Source organism: Aythya marila (assembly GCF_965140915.1).
Source record: "Aythya marila genome assembly, chromosome: 5".
Classification (NCBI taxonomy): domain Eukaryota; kingdom Metazoa; phylum Chordata; class Aves; order Anseriformes; family Anatidae; genus Aythya; species Aythya marila.
In genome coordinates this window covers 56381314-56404354 of record NC_139046.1, presented here as the reverse complement: position 1 = coordinate 56404354, position 23041 = coordinate 56381314, and the positions used below count along the sequence as shown (strand labels likewise).

Here is a 23041-nt window from a genome sequence, read left to right as displayed (position 1 = left end):
TGCTGTTTTCCTAAATGCCCCTGGGCTCTCTTGCTAAAATACACTGAGGCTACAGGGGTATTTCTCAAATACTAATTTTTAAAGGACGAGTTTTACTTCTAAAGCATTTTGAAGTTTACACTTAATGGTTCGTGTTCAGTAACTAGATATAATAGTGATGATAGGCAAGTCAACACAAAGCAAGCTCTTTCTTACACTTGAAACACATCAGTTGAATACTTTATCTTAAATGGCAATTTTAGAAGAAAAAAACAATATATGAGTTGCCTTCATCTCCTTTTTTCCAAATATTCTTTTGATACAAAAAGTTGGTTAAAACTGCCTTGTAAAGTTCAGTTTTGCACCAATAATGGACGACCATTCTATTTCCCACATACATGCACCTAGTTTCAGCTTTTTTGGAACTTGGGCACTGAGTACTCAAAACACTGCTTACATACTGCTGCCTAATTCCTCTGTTGCATCTTTTGATGTTTGTTGTCATTCTCTTCCCTGCTAGGTATATGGTAGTGTTGTCCAGAAAGCCTTTGTACCAGTAGCAGAATATGCAAACAATGTCTCTCAGCACGTAAACATATAAACTTGTGCCCCTGTGTTTTAACTATTTCACTGAGTTTAAGCAGGTCTTTGCTCAGTTTTGACCTAGTTTATCTTGATGCTTTCTGCATGGGTCTTGCAATCTGTTTTCTTTCTAGTCTTTCTTTATAAAGGCATGGCAAAAACTGCTACAGTGAGAGGCTTTAAAAAAAAAAAAAAAAGATTTAAAATCGCTTCTGACACTCTATTGTGATTTTAACTGTCATGAACAAGAGTATTCCTGGAAAGTAGTCAGTCTGTCCTGATTTCAATTTTTCTACTCGCTGCAGTTGTGCATGCTGAACCTAAAACTACTTGTTGAATATATCCCAGTTCTTCAGTCTGGAGAGAATTTTCTTCTCTCATGTGACTTAGGCAATTGTGAATCTGAGTAAGAGCCAAGTGTCTGGGCCAGGAGAATGTGTTTTAGAGGCTGTGCTCTGGCTCAGATACAGCTAATATGCTTAACCATTTTTTTCTCTTTCAGCTCAGTAATATAATGTCTTTTATTGATGGGAACTTATTGGAAGGGTTTATCAAGTGGTGGGATATCATAAATACCACCTTCATTCATAATACCTCTCCTGCACCATGTAAAAGCTGAAGACAAGTATGCAAAACAATGCATTTGGATTTTTCTTTCAGTCGTCTTGAAAGCTTTCCGCTGGCCTTGCTGGACAGAGGGAACTGTCCAGTGGTCATTGGCAACTTTAGTCTGGCACTCTAATTCTTCTTCCGGGCAGCTTCACTAAAGGAGCTGACCCCTTACTAAGTGACTTCATCTTCTTTGGATCCTCCATCTTTTTTTTGTTTGTTTTTTAGACTGCTTATCTTCTAAATGAAATTCTGCCTGGAGTCTAGTCTTGATCTTGATGTTCACACATAGTTCAGGTATCTTTACCATGCTGGTTCTGTCTTCGGCACACCAGCTGTTGAAGTAAGCATTTCAAAAAAAAAAAAAAAAAATAGTTTAGGAAATGCATTCTGCATCTCCCCATATATTTTTGCTGTTTTCAACTGTATGTTCAGAAGGACATCAGAGCAACTGATGTTTTGTGCAACATGAAGTTATGTTCATATTTTTTTTGACACCTACCATGGAACCAGTTTGACCTGCTATTGTAAAGAAGTAGAACTATTCTAGTCAATGAAGTTACCACTTACAGACTTAATTTTGGAACTATATGGTTGCAGATACATAGCTGGTATAGGTGTTTAAAAAAAATTAATTGGCTTCTGTATATTCACTTTGATTTGGAGTAGCAAATGTACTTTAAATGCATTTTTTTTAACTGAAGTTTACTGAACTGCTTTTTTTTAATTGAGGTTGAACTCTGAATGCTAGCTGAGGTGGTTATTCTCTACAACTACTTCAGGTAAAGTGACCTAATTTAGAAAGTATACCAGAAGTTAAAACTGCCCTCACAAATTGGAGTGATTCTCCTCTGTTGTATTTAGGATTTAATTCATATCCAGGCTGCTTTTCTGTTTCTGTACCTTTCTGTTGACAGGTTTCAGAGAAGCATCAGAATAATTCTGATGCTCAAAGATAAAATATTTGGCAAATGGAAAACCCTTTATCTTTCAGTGGGCTTCTTTTAGATCATATTGCATTAGGAAAACAAAGCAGATAAAATTCCTTCATCATATTGATGCTTGAGTTACTAAAACTTATTTGGTTATCTTGTATCTAGAATTCTGTTTATGTGCATGTGCAGTTTTCCAGTCTCTCGGGTTTGAGATAAACATGGCCTAGAAAAGATAATGATTAAAAACTATGTATTACTCTTGAAAAGAATAATAAATGTACTCTCTATATTGTCAGGTTTTCAGGGAGAAAAAGTGTGGAAACCTTTAAACATAATTAAAGCCCATAAGGAGAATGTACTACTTAACTTGCATTAAGCAGGTCAAATATGTAACATGTTTATGTACCATGAAGTATGTATGTACATAATTGGTTTTATGTATAGAGAAGTTACACAGGATCATTTGAAAGGTGGTGCCATAAACACAGTTTTTATTTGTTTTTAGGCCACTTGTAAGCGGGATCATAGGCTTGCAAGACTTAAAACCTACTGTGCACACATGCAGAAGAAGAAAGAGGAGGAGATGGAACGCTTTGAGGAAAATTGCAATTGGCTGCATCGAGTTGAAAACGAAATGCGCCTCCTGGGTCAAGACGGGAGTATTCCGAAGGTAAAATGCCTTCATTTTAAGAGCAGATCTCATGTGTTGTAGTGAACGTGTGACTTGTGCTAAGAATTTTTTTGATCTTTTTCTTCTCTCTCAATCACATTTATGACTTTAGCTTTAACGTATTCTTATGTGGTGGTTTCAAGTTCTAGTGGTAACTGGTTTGGTTCTTCTGCACTAAAAGTACTTTGATGAACAAGGAATGTTTGTATGAGCAAAGTGTACAAGTACCTACAAAAATGCATGTTAAAGGTAAACAGCCATGATATGGCTGAGTGTTTCAGACAGCTGCTACAAAGTTGATTCTGCTTCTGGCCCTGCAGTTCTATTCTAAGCTCCTGAGGCTGTCCAAGCATATGACAACCTAACTTTTAGCCTGGGTAAAAAGAGTTGGTTTTTGACTTTTTTTAGGGTGCAAGACAGTAAGGCAGAAAGAAGTGAGAAGCTGTGTTAAGTTCTCTGCCAGGTTTTAGTAAGTAGAGAGAGTCAGTTTGGTGCAGCCTCACAAGAGCACCAAAGCCGGTAGAAGTGAAGAGATAGAAGTATGTGGAAGAGAAAAGGTGAAGAAAGGCAGTGGGTTGTTCGTCCCTACATTTTGGTTTCAACTGTGAAGTACATTGGCTCAAATGGTGGTGTGCAATGAACACTTTGAGTCATATAATGGAGCATACATGTATAGACATACACATTAATGCCTGTAATTAACTTGGAAATGCTAAAATATGTTGGTACGTTAAAATAAGTGAACTTGTAAGGTATTTCAAACAAGATACTGGCGTCAGAAAGGTGACTGAATATAGTAAAGACTTGCCCCATACAACATCACTGAAATATGGATATGCAGCAAGTACACAGGGAAAGAGGCAAGCCTGTCTTTGTTAATGCACACAATAAGAATCCAACAAGCATATATGGTTTTTTAAGGTAATTACAGTACACCCATTGATTTGTCAAAGGAAATCTTCAAAGCAATACTGATGTATGTAAATAAAAATCAAACAGTTTGTACTTAATACCATAAGAATAGATAATAATGCAGATCCATTCTATCTTTCCTTTTCAGTATAGGAACTTTAATATGATTATTTGAAGGTAAAATTTGAGTTTCTCATTTGAAAGACGATATCTAGTTGTTTATTGTTTGTTTCTTGCTATCTTCCTAAGGAACTATCTAAAGATCTTCAGTGTTGCCATTTAAACCTAGAAGCAAAGGACCTGAAGGCACAAATTGAGCATATGTTATCACTAGTGTCCCTTCAAGATCAGCATTATAAGCAGACAGAAAAGTAAGTATGGTTTCACAGCAGGTCTGGTAAAACCTGCAGTTTGACATCTGTAACCTCTGAATGCACATCTCGAGAATTTAGTTTTAGTTAGAAGCAGAATTTTTCTAAAACTTTTTTCTTTCAGCTAGCATTGTAGTGTTTTTTTTTCTTGTATAGAAAGATACAGAAAACAATGGCTTGAAAAATCTTGGGCTCAATCCACTCTAGTTTAACAGAAGCTACAACTATTCTCCTTCACTTAGTATTTCTATTTTGTTTCTTTTTCTGTGTAGTTTTTACAAATTGTTAATAGGCTAATTGTGTCTAATATTTTCCACTTCTGTGTTGAACAGTATTCATTTTTTATTCGTTTTAATTTTCTGCATTATAGACATTAATTACTTTTACTTATATTGAAACATTTACTATTAAACTGGTGCATAGGTAGTAAGACTGAAAAAAAAAAAAAAAAACCTGGCAAGTAAACATCAGCTCTGTTTCTATCAGTCTCTTCAGACTGTTTGAGCCTACCTTCCAGGGTGCAAGATACGGAAGGGGAAACAATCACATAAGTTAAGTAAATATATGTATTAGTGTTATAACAATCATTACAAAATGAAACAACCATCTTTTAGTCATAGTTGGGACAAAAGGCTGTTGCCATAAACATTACAAAAACAAATACACAAACATGAAAAATTGAAAACAAAACTCTGAAAACCCCATTTTGTTTGTAGTTAAATTGTTTTTTTGTTGTTTTTTTTTTTTTTTACATAGACATCTCCTTGGCTATAGTATGAACCTATGGTTTAGTCTTGTAATGGAGTCTACTGATAAATTCCTGTGCATGGATTGGAATTTGTAAACTTTTTGCTGAGGAGAAAAATTGGTCTACCTAGTCAAGACTATCTCCTCTTAGTATTACAGTATGCCCCAAATGTAAACTACACAGCAGAGCCTGAGGGCAGGGGAGCACAGTAAAAACATCTGTATTACTAATACTGGCAGCAGTACTCATAAAGATCAGATGAGTTGGATTTATTCATGTTTGTCTTGCCTCTTGTTGTTTTACAGAGTACTAAATAGTTTGCTTCCAGTTCTTCGCAAGCAATATCTGATTTTGAAAGAAGCTGGGTTGTCAAATGCTTTAATTGAGACAGAATATGGTGAGGTGGAGCAACTGATTCAAAGGCAAAAATCAGTAGTTTGGGCTGACCAGACTGGAGAAGAGGAACACAGTCAAAACCAGGAGCTAGAAGTGTCAACCATTTTTGCATTCCCACAACTTGTGAACAAACCAAACACCCCGTGCTGTAAGTATATAATTTGTTCTCTTCTGGAAATGCTTTAAAGTATTCCTGAAAAAGCTGCATGCCATTCTTAGGTATGGTGGGTGCAAATTTTTGCAAATATTCAAGATAAATGTAAAATTGAAATTAAGGCACGCTTTATATAAAATACACCATTCTTCACTGGAAGTGGGGAACAAGTTCACTGTTTCAAAGTGTTTCAAAGGTATTTTTCAATACCTAGACTCTAACAGAAAACTTCTTTATTCTCTTGTTGTAACCTGCTGCATACAACAATGTTCCTAGATCATGTAAGTGTTATTAATTGGTGAATCTTTCACGTGACCCAGATGGAAAAGCAGTCATGGTGTCAATAGCATTATAATTCTGTCAAAGTGATTCAAAAAGTTGAGCACCTATCACAGTTTCTCAGTTTGAAGTAATACCTTTGAAGGGAGTGAGCTTTCCTCAAAAGTATGAGTTTACCTAGAATCAACTTAGTGCAGTATTTCTTAATTTTAATTTGTCTCATTGGCAGCTTAAGGTGCTGAGCTAACTTGAAACAAGTTTTAACAGATTTTAACTTGAATGCTACTTATTAGTGTAAGACTTTCTGATCAGCAGGTATCCATTGTTCTACAAAAATATCTAGGCATAAGTAATAGTAAAGAATAAGACACATTGCAACTAAGTACTAGTTTATCAAGAATATGATATTTGAAGCTGATTTGGGATTGAATTGACAATTGACTTTGCATACTGGAAGAATTTCAAAAAATGAAGTTCTAAAAAGGATTAATTGGGCATTCAATTACTTAATTGCAAAGGTGATATAGCAGTTAAATAAAAACAGTAATAGCTCTGCTAGGAAAAAAAGAAACACTTAAACAATATTTTTACATCATCATTTTAACCTTGATGTGTTCTTTCCTACAATATTACTGATGTTGGCACAATAATTCCTACATGTTGGGAGGTGGGGGTGGATAAAAGTGATCCATTTACCTTTGGGAAAGAAAATGTGTTAAATTTTTTTCAGTAGAGCACAAAATATATGTAATAGCTCTTCAATTTTGTTTGAATTCCCTTTTAAAATATTTTAAACTCATAGTTGATATTCTATGCGATAGTATTTCTCTTGTGCAGAATGTAACAAAACTATTAGGGGGGAAAAAAACACCATTAAGCAGAAAAAAATACAGTAGCATGGGGAAAATGTGAAGTAATAGAAGGGCAACATCCCAATCAGAAGTAGGAAGGATGTAGTAATTTCTTTTTTCCTTTAAAGATGAAATAAATTATTCAGGAATCCAATTCCTTCTCCCTAAAGTCATCTCAGAAGTATGCTTCGCAAATGTTAGCAAGAGCTGACCTAAGATCTTAGTGAACAAATAAAAAGGAAGATTTATACAGATCTCCTCACACCTTCAGCACATTGATATTTTATTATTTAGAATTTGTTCAAGATGTTGGGAAGTAATATTTTGCACCAAGACCAAACAAAATAGTGCTACACAGTGGTAATTTGTATGTTATATAAAAACCTGTATTTTGCATATAGTGATTGCGTTGGACTTAAGCTCGTCAGCAGGAAAGAGCAAAACTTTCCTGTTATTTCTTGTGATTTTATTCTTAATTCTCACTTAAGTTGAGAGCGGTGATTTTTTTTTGTCTTCTGTTCTGTGTAATTGTGTTATCTTGTGACAAAAGTTTATTTTCCATATAATTTGGGGGAGAAGGGTGGAAAAGTTACTAGGTATCAATGAAACGACTCATTCTTATGAGTCTAGAGAGTTTAAGAGGAAGTGCAGTGTACTAGGTCAGCTGGTAACAGTGGTGAATTGCTCTTGAACTTATGTTAAGACATTGGCTATTTGCCAATATTGATTTTTTTTCTGTATGAATGAGATGCTACTCATGGAAATAAATACATTCTGTAGAACAAGATGGGGACGATATCAATTCTTCAGTGTAAACTTTAAAGTCCATAATACAACTTTTGCTGAAGTATCTAAGGATGTATGTAGGATCCATTCAAATAGATTTGCAAAATACAAATATGCACAAACATCAGTGCTTGAAGGAAATCATTAAATGGTGCATGTCATGAAAAGTGAGGCACTAAAGGAGGAACTCCTGTTTCTAGTGATACAGTAACGTTTTGCTGGCAATTTTTAGATTATATCACAACATTGTTCAAATGCAACTTAATTGTTGTTGGGTGTTTTCACCTAAAAATCAGAACGCTTTAGGTCAAATAAAAAATTCTTCTGCTTGTAGGCACTGCCTCCAGAAGTCCGAAGGAGTTGAATCACTTTGATAGGTGAAGAAAAGCTATGAAAGCAGGGCCTTAACTTTTCATGTGTTACCTCATTAACTATGTTCTGTTACTTGATCCTGAAGAAGGAACTCAAGCAAGTGACTTAAAAAGACTCTAAAGAGAATAATGGGAGTAAAGGTCGCAGTAGGGATTTTTATTCCAGATCTTGTTGAAAATCTCACAGAAATGAGTCATGAAAATAAATTCAAAATTTGGTTACTTAAACATTAAAATTATCTAGTAACACTTCAAAGTGTTTTTGAGATTATCTTATAAGATCCTGTTATCTGTCAAGAGTTTGAAATTACTGTAGAATTTGAGCTGAACTTGAGTGATGCATGAAATGTTTTTCTAAAAGATTTTCTTACATGGAAAAGCTCTCTGATGTATTAAATACTATAAAGTAGTAGCGGGAGAGAAAAAGATTGAGACTGTCTGACCATTCATTCAAAATGTAAGAAAACACCTGAATTATAAGTATCTGATTCTTACCTGGTTGTGTTTTTCTTCTTTCGCCCTAGGATTTTAGGAAATAAAACTAGATGAAATACCTTCAAATTTGATCTCATGTGGAACATTTGAATCATCTTAAATTTCAGATTGTTGATTTTAAATAATTTAATACTGAAAAATATTTACCGCACTGAATTTACTTGTTATACATTGCTTTGTAATTATGCATCCTTGGTAGTAATTTTTCGTAAGGGGAAAAAAAAAAAAAAAAAACATTCTTACACCATGACTAGAAACTTGTCCATTTCAGAACCTCTACTCTTGCTTAGCTTAATTATGAAGCCTTAATGCAGAGTTCCAGTAAGACCTAAACAATACTTTGTACTCTAATAGTTATTTCTGAACAATTTTCCGAATGTATATTCCTACTGAAGTGTTTACCCATACTATCTTTATAACCTTAATTATGTGTTGGAAATGTGCTGTGCACCTAAAAAGTGCAACCTCGTGAACAACTCAACCATCAAATGAAGCACAAGTTACAAAAACAACATAAGTTAACTTAAAACCAGATTTAGGCCCGTTTTGGGGCTGTTCCTCAATGGAGAGCCATACAGGATTCAGAGAGCATGGACTGATGGGTGGAAAGCTATGACTGCTATTTGCGAGTATTTCTGTGAATGGGAGAGTTCTTGGCATTGTTTCAGGCATCCCATTTCCGGAAGCCTTACTGTGCATTAGCAATGAGAGAATGGAATTGATTTACAGGAAGAAAGAGGAGGGGGAGGGCATCCATTACTTTCTGTAGTGACAAATATCCGAAAGTAAAGTCAATTTATTTTGAATGGCAGGAAAAATTGGGGTGTAGTTCTATGTAGCAGATAACTTGATTAATAATAGGAAAAGTGTGCTGTTTGTATATAGGAAAGATTTGTCATATGCTGAGCTGCTTTTTCATACTGTGCTGTATGACTGAGTGTTTTTCTCATGCTGTATAAAATAGTACTGACTACTGGGACCCACTGGAATGCAGACTGGATTTTAGCGTTTCCAGTTGATAGTTTGCTTTTTGCAGAACTGTTGTTAAACTCACCTTTGCAGGAGTGTGAAGGTTCACATTCACCTTCACAGTGAATATGAAATGAATGAAAAGGATTCACTAGACCTCATTTGTAATGTGGAATTCCATGAGTCAGATGTTACAATAAAAATGTACGATTAGTAATGGGATCAGTCACTGGTCACCCAAAAAATGTTGATTGAAATGAGTATGGACCATTTAGTGCTGTTTCTAGAAATAATCGTCTTCTAGAACTGATGTTACTACGTGTGTAAGAGAAGTCTTAGCCGTTACAAGTTGTCTTGTCACGAGCTCTTCTCTTCGTGGCTCGTGCAAATACTGCTTTTCATGGTAATTCTCATTGCTGTAAATACCTGATACTGCAGTTTCTCTCCTGATAAATCTGAGTACTCTTTTGGAACAGGTAATAAAACAAACCTCATGCTGCTTGGGTGGTTGTTGCTCAGTAGAGGATGACTTCAGTTCTTGAATTGAGTGGATCTGGGAAGAAAAAACGATAGCTAAGAAAATCACTGTCAATTATCTATTATCAGAATGATCCTGAAATTAAAGATCATTAAATATACATGTATGTGATCTGTTCTCTACAATCTATTGGGAATTAGCATTTTCTAAAGAGAAGTTTTAACAAAGTACTAGCTAAAGAAATGCAACTTCTAAATTGATCTTTTACGCTAATTCATGAGGTTAACTGCAGATTTTTGTGCAACATACATAGTGATTTGCTTTTGGATAAGAAGTGATCTTAGTATCACTGAATCATGAGGTTCATCTGATGGAAAATATTGAACTGGCCATAAAATTTGAAGCAAATACAAACCATGAACATAATCACCCTTTTTTATTATGAAGTAGGTTTGGAGATTTTCTTTGGAGGTCAAAAGTGCTGTTTTAAGACAGGTTATTTTTGTTCATTTGCAGTACTACATTTTCTTTGAATGCAAGTTTTTATGTCTATGAATCTTAACATATGCCTTGGAATATCACTTTTTAATAGTATTGAATGAACTTTGAAGGTATTATGAAGTAGAATCTCAAAAAAAGCTGAAAGTGATGTGTTTTTTTTAAAGGTGAAATGTCTGTTGAAATGACTACTTGAAGCAGTCAAAAATCTATAGGATTGTTGTGTTTGTAACATCTATTGTTGTCAGATGCCATTTTATTTTGATTTTCTTTATTAAGGCAGAAATTGAAACACTGCCATTTTCTTATTTTGTGGGTTTTAAAGTTGTTTGTCTTGCTGCATTCATATTTACTTCAGATCGCAATTGCTTGAATCCATGTGCTGTAAAACAGTGAGTTAGGGAAGGAGGAAGTGTTTTTTGTTTGTTTGTTTTTTTAAACGCTAATGACACACTTATGGGGTTAAGTGGAACTAAGTTAAATATGATGTTGCTGGTGATGTCTTCGTTTACTTGTTTACTGCGTTAGGAACAACTTAATGCTTTCACGGAAAGCTTTGAGAAGGGACGTTTCTTGAATATTTTATATGCTTTCCACTACTTAACTGGAAGGAAAAGCTAGCGGGGTGTTTTTTTTTTTTTTTGAACTTGTTCTTATGAGTTTTGTTCCAGAAATAAGATTTTTAAAATAGGTCTGGATTTTTACTAACAGCTGATGTTTGCCCTACATAGAACTGTTGCAAATGTCTTTTTATAAATGCTATGTGTATTACAGTATGAAATGCAGTTCATTATGATGAAATTCAACAAATTATTAATGTTGGCAATACTTTTATGTTCTTTACCTATCTCATTCATGGTTTAAATGCTTGCATTTACAGTTAATTTAAAAATGCTTCCAGTATTTGGTCCTGGAGAAGCTTCTAAAACTTGGCACTCTCACCAAAATGTTTCTCCATCAGACTTCCTTCTTAGTAACTTCAGGACATTAGCAAAACCTCAGTGTCTTACAGTAAGCAAACTTTCTGAAACTGGAAGCTCCCTGTCATAATGCAACAACAGACAAATAGAATTCTAACCGTTATTTTTCCCGAAACACACGCTTTCAAATGCATATAAGCAGAAGGAAAACGGAATAAATTAATATTTTAAAGTGTCTTAAAATGTTTAATGGATAGTTACTTCAATGACTAGATTGGAATCATTAGATAAAGCTTTTTCTTTTATTTAAGAATATAAAGTGTTATACAAGAAAGCTGTGGTCTCAATTGTTGCTTGTGATGACAACTTTTTTTTAAAGAAATATGAGTTCGTCTTTTACATAGGAGAAGAATATTGCACACTCTCAGAAAACCAAAATTAAAGAGTGAGCAAAATAATGAAGCTTAGCATTGTTGATAGTGTAACAAGGGTGTAGACATAGAAAATAGCTCATAAATGAGTTTCTTGCTTGTTTCCAATGAACCCTGCTGAGTTTTGAAGGGAAAACAGTTATCAGCGTAAGTTTGTAGTATTTCTGGTGGTTGCGAGTTATTTAGGGAATGTGCAGGTTCTGTCCATGTAAGAACAATGTTCTGTGACTGGAATGAAAAGGGGAACTGTGATACTGTGACTATAGGCTGAAAGGAGGCCAGTCCATCGGAATGTTTAAGGATACTAGCCTCTTCTTATTCTCTTTGTTTGCAGAGCAAGTTGAATATAGAAGTACTTTGGATTTTGACAAACTTCAACCCTTGATTTGTTTGTGATAACTCCATCTCCCTCCATCCCTTAATTTTTTGCATTAAACTACTGGTGGTTGACTTAAGTCACCACTGGCCTAGACATTTGAACAGTGGTCTGTGATTTTAAGACTATTCTCTTGAAATCTGAAAGCCTGAAAGTAAAGGACCTTTTCTCTTTTACTTTAGAGATCATTTTTTATTGCCATCTACGTGAAAATAAAAATGACACATCAAGATAAAACATAAATCAGGATGAGTTTTGGCAATGGCCAATTGCTGCTGTATTGTATAGTTTATTAGAATGTTTCAGTTTTTTTAAGCGTATGGTTTTGTTTTCCATAGTTGATGTATCAAGATGAACATGATCGAGGCAGCCGCTGCCTTCCCATTTTGTAAGACACTGTCTCATTTACAATGTCAAAAGATTTTTATTTTTGTCGTCTGTAACAGTCTCTATCCTTCTCCTGTGTGGTACTTGCTAGGGAAAAAAGGACATGATGACGAGACAGCTGTAGATTACTGTGATGGTACCATCTTAATTTAAGAGTTGTCATGATAATGTGATCATTTTCAATACTCTTACTCTTCCATTCCCTGTTGTAATATCTCATATCTTAGTTGTGATGACTTATAATATCTCTGGGATTAACTATATCAATCTATGCATATTTATAATATTCTGAATGCCACAGAACAAATGGTGCCATCTGGACAATGCTGCAAAAGAAATAATATAAGTTATATGATGAAATTAATGTGTAAATGAATAGAATCACAGAATCATTCTGGTTGGAAAAGACCTGTAAGATCCAACCTTTAATAAACAGCATTTTCAATATCATAGCTAATAAATGTATTTCAGAAGCGAACAGGAGGGAAAAAGCAGTGTTGAGGTAGTAAATGTAAGTAAATGTGCTAACGACTATTGACTGTTGCACAGGTACAACTTCTGGTACACCATCACAAGAAATGAAGAAAAATACACAACTGGTGGAACTTGAGGTACCACAACAGAAGAGAACCAGGCGGAAGCTAATGGACTCTCCGGTTACAACTCCAAGTCCTGCTGCATCCAAGCGCTACAGCCTCCTTCATCTGGAGGATTCTCTAAGCAAGGAGGTTCGCCCCATCATCTATACACCAGAATCTTGCAGAAAACCAGTACAAAGCTGCAGCATGCAGACTGTGGTAAAGCAAGACTTACACCTTTCAGGCCCTCCGGCAGCAAATGAATGCAATGCAAATATGCAGCTGAAAAAGGCCAGTGTTATGGACTTGACATGTGATGTTATCCCAGAGTGCGATGAAGGTGACATGGACTCAACAGTAATTCTATATGAAAGGACAGGTGAAACAAATGAAGCTTCTGTTGACTCATCTGTAGAACAGTCACAGCCATGCAGCAGTAGCATTCTGCAAAGGTATTTTCCATCGATGTACAAAAGGACTGTTACCCAGTCTTGTCCCATTTCTATTTTCCAAACACTTTAATTCCGTTTATTCTCAAAGAGGTGGTTTTTGTCATTGATGTTAATTGAACTTTTAACACCTACTAATATTTTCAAAATCAAACCTTGAATTATAACAGGTATCAGATTCAATTCTGCCATTATTTGAAATCAGTGTTACTGGTGACAGGCAAAGGTTTGTTTTTTTCTTTTTTTTTTTAAAAAAAAAAAAAAAAAAAGCTATTTTATCTGACTTCAGTCCAAAACAGATTTTACTAAATATATTTGTTTGATTTCAGACTTGGTCTCCCTTCATTGAAAAGCAAAAATACTACTACCTCAGTACTTGAGAAGCCCTCATATATGGCAATGACTTCTGCTGCTGAGAGAAAACGAAAGGTATTAAGGTAAGGTTAAATTAACTGTGCTAATTCTATGTAAATTGGTTTGTATTCATTTCTCACATTCTTACTTCAGTTTTGTTTCAAATCTGAAAACTTGTTACACAAGTCATCTGAAACAACATACGAGATGTTTTGATTCATATGTTCAACAATTCACATGCTTCTTTTCTTCTTGGTAGAATGTCGTAAGCTTTATTTTGGTTTAGGGGCTCTGTTATTGAACAAGTACAAACGAACATTGTCTTCCATATTTACTGTCTATTCAGAATGGGAAGATGTCATACAATTATGAAAAAAGTTTCATTATCAACTGAAGATAAAACTTGAAAATGTTAGGCTTTTGATGGAAGGCATTAGACTACTGAAACAGAATGTACAGAAAACGTTTGACAACATTTTTGTAGCTGGTGCCTTTTTTTCTGATAACTCATTTGCAGTCCCAGTTATTATGACTTCTCTTTTGTGATGTGCTCTTGGAAAAACTCCCATTTTGTCATATCTCTATTTAGATCCTGAAGACCTGAAAGGCATTTGTAAGGAGCAGCAGAAAAGCTAGAACTGAATAGACATTAAATGGAGTTGTACTACTTTTTGGTTGTTCACTGTTGTGGTGTTTTTCATTAGTTTGGACTTTTAGTGTATTCGAGGATAAGATATCAGGTCAGTACTGATGAAAGAGGTCCTTTTGGTTTCAAAATCAAAAATACATACAACATTTTTTTTATTAAATGAATCATAGTACAACTCACATGTTGCTGCTTAGTGAGTGGAGCTGCCCCTTAATAGGTCTTGTTTCAAGAATGTTTCAAAACTATTAGAATCAATTTGCGTAGGTACGTGTATGTCACGGGCCATGGAAGAAACTTCAATTCTTGGTGACTTTGTATTGCTGTTTATGAGGAAGTAAGAGGGAATGAAAGTTCAGTACTTGGGAAGGAAAAAAAGATGCTTGTACCTTTTTACAGAGGATGCCTTCTTTCACTTCCTATTCTTTTCTTTTCTTACTCTTTGGGTCTTTGGTGCTTTCCTTGTTTTAAAGTAGTTCACTCCAGGCATTCGTCTCCTACTAATGTTAGAATAAAAATAGAAATATCAGACACTTTGTATGCAGTTAATATGATTGGATATGGTCCTACTGTTAGAGAGGAGACAGTCTGTCGTCATACAGAGTCTGCTTTTACCAATTAGCATTATATTCTTATAAGTGTATGTTCTCCAAAAAAAGCATCGAAGACAGTATTTTAGGACTTGTACAAGACAGGCATGTCTTTGCTTGCTATCTATTTCTGGTTAGACAGAAAGCTATTTGGAAAAGTAGAAAAACTAGAAGTTAGAGGACTGAAAAGTGAGATAATACAATATATTAGGGGAATGGGAAAAGCATAGTTACTTGGATGTAAATAGAATTAGCTTGTTTATGAGGCTGTCTTACAAAGCGACACCAGGGAAGTAAGCAAGAGAGGTGTGTAAGGCTGAGATGACTGACGGGTTCATATTTTTCAGTGCAGATCATCAGTGCATCACGTGAAAGGGTATAAAATACAAAGATGATTTTCTCAGTGACTTTGAAGCTATAACAACTTTTTGCAGCTTAGCTGAAAAGCATCGTCCACTATGAAGCAACCCAGTCCAACTCTGTTGGAGCCTATAGAAAAATACTACAGTGATTTTTTAAAAAAAAAAAAAATATATATATATATATACACTTCTTTCAATGAACCCAACTTGGTCGTTTCAAGGATTTCATACCTACATAAGTTAGTGTGCAATGACCATCAAACTGCTTTCTGTAGTCTCCCAAAAAGGAAGGGGTGGGATGGAGAATACTATATACATATACACACACATACATCATAGAGAAATGAGTTTATTTCTTTCTGTTGTGAATAACTAATACCAGCTAATATAATTAGATGTATTTTGCATATTGCAACGCATACATTTGTGGTATTGCTGATCACTTGACTGATGTCAAACTTTTTCTGGCTATTTTTCCAGTTCTGTGTCAAACACTGACTTAGGTAGCCTGAAAGAAGAAGTTTCTGCAAAACGTGTTCGACAGGAGATTGTGTTAAGCAATCGAGTTTTGAGAGTACCCAAAATAGCAGGTAAGTGTCAAAATTTGAATATGTAACCCTGTGTTGGCAATTATGTTTGTACAGGAGGTCCAAAATTGGAGTTAATGCTTATGGTTTGTGCAATTTAACAGCATTTTTGCTTTGATTAGGATCAGCACGCTAAGCCATTGGTTTCAATAGTATATCCGTTCACTTAAAATAAAATTCTGAATATTGTCTAATCAGTTATCTGGATAGCACCTAATCAAAACTCAATATTATTACAAGCTTGGTGAGGAACACCTTGTTCCAGGAATTGAGGACTTGGAGCAAAAATGTTTGCCTGTTGAGATATTTATCGGGTACCAATTTTATTTGCCACTTTTGTTTGTTTGTTTCTCAGAGATTTACTCAGTATACTTTAACACTACTTTGGGTCAACGCAGAATTTGAAGAAAATAAAGCAATATTTCAGAATTACTTCTGAACTTGTTTGGCACTATCAGATGGTATTCTGTGGAACTTTATAACAATTGTGTGACTATAAATACATGATTTGTGCTTGAGGTATAGAAATGTACTATAACAAGATAATTTTTTTTAAAAAAGACGGACTTTTCAGCTAAGGGGCACAAAGCTCTTCAAAACTTGAAGTTTGCGCCTTCAGAGTTCTTGATGCTAAGTTGCTTGGCACCTGCAGTAGACCAATCATGTGAGAGGAAAAAGTATAGATGAATACATACTACTGTTGATTCATGGAAAAATTAGGTGGATGTATTAATGTCTATAAAAAGTGTAAATCTGATGCGAAGCTTTGCCTAACTAATAGTTACTTATTTGGCAAAGTGCATTCACAGTTACATCAGTATCAATTTCTTCTGCTAAAGATTGGGTTATAAGCCTAGCAAAACCACTCTCTACACTGGTACTATTAAAAAAAAAAAAAATACATAGTGACATACCAAATTCTGAAATAGGGAAGAGATCTTTAATTTTTGAAGTTTAACTGATCATAAAATAGATCTTATTTTCAAAAGTATACATTATAGGAGAAGAGTGAAACATCAAATCCCTAACAGGAAGAGTGACGTTCAAATTGAATTTAAAAAAAGTTTCTTCAATGATGTAATGTTCATTTTTTGGTACAGCTCTGTACGTAATCAGGATTAATAAAACTTTAATATCTCTGCATTTTTAGATAGACTGTGCCATTTTTATAACATCTCATGTGTCAGCTGAGAGTCCTATTGTTGGACTTCATAGGTAATTAGCACACTGCATTACTGAGCTGAGTGATTACACTTGTATCAAAAATAGGCTTTCAATAAGGGAAAGAAGCGTGTGCAAAAGTTCTTAGGCGTGCTCTGAAAAAGAGATCGAGATATGAGACATTCGTCCAATGAACATAAGCACAATTTGACCTATTTGTAATAACACTTTCTTCACTAGGAATTGGAAGGAGGAGTTGGAAGGAAGAACGGGATGTGTCAAGAAACCTTGCTAGAAGCCTTTCTGAAGGAAATGTAGCACTTGGTGCTAAATCAAGGACATCAAAAAATCTTCTACTTCATGTTTGCAAGAAAAAAAATAGGATTTAGGTTCATCGGTAATTCAAGCAGGATTAATGTAAAGCAAGTGAGAACAGAGTGACTTTGTTTTCCCTCTTGTGAATTATTTTGTGTTAAAGATGTCTCAGTAATACAGAACTTTAAAAAAAATCCAGTTACCGGAAATAAGATTTTCATCAATTCTAAAACAGAATAAACTCATTTGTCTCCTGTTTGAAAATTTACAAGTATTCTCAGTATATTAACAAATAAATATGAAATTTTATTTCAAGTTGTGAATGGAGAAGTGCCTGGGATATCTTCTACCACAGTTTTAGAGTTTTTCCCTGTGTGTATGACTAATAATACTTCATACAGTGCAAGTCTTAAAGGCAATCAGAGGTACTGTAACTTTTTGAAATGACTCTACATTGCTCACCTATACTCAGTCTTAATTTTGTAATAATTGTGTCATACAAAAGTAGAAAAATTCTTTGGACCTGCTAAATTTTTATTGTGATTTCATAATGTTACCATGGGTTTTCATTTGGAAGCATGTGAAAGACATTAATATTGAAGTGTATTCATGCTGAGCATTAGAATGCTATTTTAATATTAGGTAACATTTTTGTTGTGGATAGGTAATACCAGTGTAGTGCCAGGAGACAGAAAAATCTTTACAAAAAGGGTTTTAATGATGTATGATGTCTTAAAGTTTAGCCTGTGTTTCTAACCTTTTACTTGGTTGTAAATGTTCCTGTTTTGTATTTCAGTTTTGAGTTCATTTGTAAATAGGATAATTATGTTAATAACTCTGAATAAATTTTGAGTTATAACTAAAAGCGTTACATGAATTGAAAAATGTACTACTTTATGAGTCAGAATTAATTTTGACAAATATTGCATTAGTGCATACTGTATGTCTTGATGGCTATTCACAGACAAGTAGGTTTATAGTTATGTTGTAACCCTGACAGCCTGCCCACCCTTAACAGTATATTTCTGGTCTATTTGGTCTATATAAGTGTAGGTGTATACATAAACTTCCCCAAGCTGATTGGAACTAGAGGAAGAAGTCCAGTAACCAGTTACAGTGGAGTTAAACATCTGTCTGAATTCAGCAAGCATCTTGCAATCCAATACGTTAAGCAGCATGAAGTATGCTGTGGAAGAAGGTTCTGGCTTTCAGCAATAGTAATGGACCTAAAAGAGCTTTGCAGGTGGTGGTTGTTGCTGTTGTTTAATCACAAGTTTTCCTTTGATAGCAGAGAACTGGGTTATGTGATGTAATAGCTTTTATCAAATTCGTTCCTAAAAATATTTCAGTATTACCACAAGTTTATGGTTTTATACACGTATTTTTGCTCTCTGTGGTCTTTGATATTTAGGCAAACTAATACAACCTTCTCAGATCTCTTCCTAGCTTTTATGTGTTGACATGGTTATTGTTGGAGCATTTTCAGAAGACTTAAGAAGGAAACGGTAACCGCATGTATAAGCGTTCAGGACCACTTGTGGGAGGAACAGACAACATTGCAGAGGCTTTCTTCATCAGGGAAGTTCAAAGAAAGAATAATTGCTTGAAACAGCATTGCTAGTTAAAAATTGAGGTGAGAAATTAAATCCTCTTATACATCCCTTTAGAATGCAAATATAGGTACGATAAAGTCATTGTGGTGAGCACAGGTTCATACTGATTGCATAATGAGAACTGAGGAAATGCTGGCTGTTTAAAAGGCTGTTATGAACAGTATCCTAAACATAAGATAAGCAGTAAAAGAGTTTAGGACTTGACCACATCCCAGCCAGATGTTTTAATAAATTTCAGTAGAATGAAGGGGGTGGTGAGGAAGTCCATTTTAATAGTTCTATACCATGATGAACAACAAGATTTTGGGATTAATTTTAACTTATGGTTCTGGCACCAAGTACAGCTGGAATTGTGGAGACCAATATGTTTTTGATTTGAGTTTTTTTCCCAAGTGGTATCTAATACAAAATGTGCATGGGGGGCTCTTATTCACACTGCTTCACATCTGCAAGAGGCATGTTGGGCTTTGCTTATAAATATAGTTGTAATGCACTTTGCTTTTATGATATGTAAGGCTCAAAATAGGCACTTTGAAAGGTTTTTAGACAAGCTTGTGCATGCAACATCTTGATGCTCACTCAGAACATAACTGATGAGATCTTCCTTGTTGGTTGTGTTTTGTGTGTGTTTTTTTTTTTTTTTGCATACCCCTGAGTGGAATTGATTTGATCAGCTTGCAATGCTTCCAGGGACTTTAAAAAGAAAAAATAATAATAAATATATAAGGTGTTGAGAAAATTAGCACACAGACGTGAGTTGACTCCCATTCCTGATCAGGAGTATGTAGTCAACACATCAAATAGATATGTTGACTAAAATAGCTGGGTATGAATTTATATTTTATAACTAACAAAATGGTTTCCAGCAATTAGAAGACTGAAGCAGGATTTTTATTATTCAGATGGCTGTTGATTACACTTCTCCATTATTAGTCATACAATTATGTTGTTACATACTATGAACACATCTAGACTTCGTGAGCAGAAGGTGCCTAAGAGTACATTCCACATAAATCGCTGGTACAGGACTTCTGTGTGCTTAATAAGTTTTCTGTAAGACTGCCAATCTTTTCTTAAGTAGGAAGCGAAGAGTATTTGGGGAGCAGAGAAGCTAGCACATAATTCACTTTATTTCCTTGCCTATCTGCATCGCTTGTTACCTGTTAGCTTGCCTTTACAAACTAAATAGAGTAATAGTTCTTCAGGTGACATTTATCTGAAGTATACATTTAATTTCATTCTGTAGCATCCATTGTTAAATCATGCCAAATGGGAGGTAAAGGAATATTATGCAACATACATGTAGCATGACCCAGGCTGAATCAAAATTCGAATTACGTAAGTAAATTTAATCTTGTTTAGTGGTCAAAAAAATAAATGACAGTAGTTTAGTTTAACATAAATTCACTGGAAAATGTGCTCCTGACATCTTAGATACCTAATACACCACAGGTAACGAGTGAATCACCTTACTTGCTGTGAGATAAATGACAACTTCAGTATGTTTGGACATATATACACAGCAATACTACCTCTGATCTTGGATGATCTTGTTTTCTTATTTAATATCAATACATAGACTAAGTAAAAATATCTTGAAATATACTAATGTAAAATCAAAAATTCATGGTTCTGTCTTAATGGATCCTTCATGAGTTCAGTGTAGGAAATCGTTGTAAACCATTGTGTATAAAGGACCGCTTTCTACAAATACCTTGTTCTAGCATTTCTAAAAGTTCATGTGATGAACGAATGAAAGATAAAACTTAGAAAATCTGTAGATATACTATATTCCACATCATTGCAATTTATTTGGAGGAAGGGCAAGAACAAAAATGTTACACCACTACTTACTTGTAGAAGGTTTTCTCTTAAATATTTGAGGTTACAAGCCACACCTCAAGTGTACTTTGAAAAGAAGTACATACGTCATTACTGTCCCATCCTCTGTACATGTATGTGTAATTGGTGGTGAATAGTATTGACTCTAATATGGTAGCCTTCATGTTGGTTTCATAAATACTTTTGCATAACTCCAAAATGAGTACCAAAATTGTGTGCTTGTAAAATATTCAGTATTAAAATACTCATTCGTCTTTCCATCAAACTAAAGCAGTCATGAAACACTCAAAATGCCTGAGAAGATTATTGTGCACCCAGAAGTATATTGCTGAGGCTTTCTTAACAGAAAAAGTTTCCTTCTGTGGTCTACACTGGGAATATGTGATACTACAGTTTTGTGTTTGTTTGTTTTTTTTCTGTCCTGAATATGATTGCAATCAACAGGAAGCACAATGTTTTACATCTTGCCACTGCTTGTTAGTTTAGTCTCTGCTAGTACAAGCTGGGAGCCCTAGTAACTCATTTTGAGGGCACTGTCCAGGATTTTAGGACATCTTGCTATTGCTGGCTTTGCAATGAGGTTATTTTTGAAAACTTTTCCCAAGAGGTGAAGACTTCGCATGGCCACAGGGCTGAGATGTTTATGGAAATCAATTGGTTGCAAATGTGAAAAGGAAGTCTAAGATCTAGTCCCATCACAGAATTCTTAGGAAAAAATACAAAGGCTGTAGTGTGAGGTTTGTATTGTGGCTCAGTTATTTGTTGTTTCAGGAAAGTGAATTTAGAGGAGGTATCTGAAGCATAGCAGGATGCTTGCTAAACAAGCTTGGGAAGCTATGAATACTTGTTACTGGATGGAGTTGGTTACAGGTGAAAGAAATGCACAGAAGAATGAGAACAATGTGGTTAGTGGGGCTATAGACTGCTGAGCCATTTATAATGGACTCATTACATCTTCATACACATTTTGCAAAACAGTTTCTATAACATTCTACACAGGTAGTAAACTTAGTGTGAATTCAGTCTTTTTTTTCTAGTAATTACCTCTAATCTTCTCAATGCTTCAGTGTATTTGTGCCAAGTGCCCAGGCATTTTGAAAGGTAATCATGTCCATTGATTTTGCAGAAATTTACAAGGTTTGTTACCCTTTATAGTAAACCAAGAGTTAGATAACCTTATATCCAGACACCTATAGATTTTTAAAGATTATTTGAAGAAGGCTATTTCCTTCTTACTTACACCAAAACAAAATCTGCTGTCCTGTCAATTTGGCTAAGCACAAAAACATGCTTGGGTTATTAGGAAAAGTCACTTTTGCAGTAGTGGTGGAAGTCTCTGAGCCTGAAGCTGGGTGAAGAGATGTACTCACTGGGACAAATATTTAGTGAGTTAGTCCTACATTTAAAGACTGATTATCTGCTGCTGAAGGAAGTCTCTTGCACCTGCAAGTTTCAGTACTCTGACTGCAGAAGATAATAGGTAGAACAGGTACCGGGAAGTCTGACAGCATAATATAAAAATCAAGATTTAAGTTAGCGGAGTGGTCCATCTTGAAAATCATTTGGACTTGAAGGTAGCTATATTTCACTTGGATTAGCCTTTTTAAAATGTTTGTAAATAGGCATGAGAGATAATTTTAACAACTTAAACAAAGTAAATGTTCCTAGAAAATTTATCTGCTGGAACTGTAAAATGTGTTCTTCTCTGCAGGAATTTGTAAGAGCCTTCTTAATAGAGAGAGGATGTGTAATGGTAAATGGCCCATTTTATTTCTCTGCTGTGTAGTGCTCTTGGGAAAATTATTCCTGATTTCCCCATTGCATTAAGTTTAATTGTGCCATATGTATTAGGTATTAAGGTTTTATGTAGCATGACTATAGTACATTGAAGTACTACAAGGGAGTGAATTAAATATACATATAATTCAGTATTAGAAGCTACAGTAGGGCAAATCAAGTTTTAAAACCACAGACAATAGAATGGTTTGGGTTGGAAGGGACCGTAAAGATAATGTAACTCCAACCCCCCTGCCCTGGGCAAGGACACCTCCCGCTACATGTGCAAGCCCCTATCAAGCCTGGTCTTAAATCTCTCCAGGGGCAGGGCCTCCACAGCTTCCCAGAAGTGAAGAATTTTTACTTAATACCTAAACTAAATCAACCCTCTTGTTTAAGCAGTTTCTCCTTGTTTTATCACCTTCACAAAGAGTCCCTTCCCAGCTTTTCTGTAGGCCCCATTTAGGTACTGAAAGGCTGCTGTATAAGGCCTTCCTGGAGCCTTCTCCCTACTGAACAATCCCAACTCCATAGGAGAGGTGCTTCAGCCCTATGATCATCCTTCTGGCCT

The 23041-nt window shown here is 35.0% G+C and overlaps 1 protein-coding gene across 1 annotated transcript in view; it reads left to right on the top strand.

The window, feature by feature from the left end:
• Positions 1-18029, top strand: part of KIF18A (kinesin family member 18A) — a 35199-nt gene extending 17170 nt beyond the window's left edge. Inside the window, exons 11-17 of the mRNA XM_082762450.1 lie at positions 2611-2775; positions 3937-4058; positions 5112-5350; positions 12747-13227; positions 13554-13661; positions 15657-15766; positions 17165-18029. Coding sequence (XP_082618576.1) covers positions 2611-2775; positions 3937-4058; positions 5112-5350; positions 12747-13227; positions 13554-13661; positions 15657-15766; positions 17165-17313 — 1374 coding nt within the window. The 3' untranslated portion in view covers positions 17314-18029. The remainder of the gene's footprint in view (positions 1-2610; positions 2776-3936; positions 4059-5111; positions 5351-12746; positions 13228-13553; positions 13662-15656; positions 15767-17164) is intronic.
• Positions 18030-23041: the final 5012 nt, after the last annotated feature.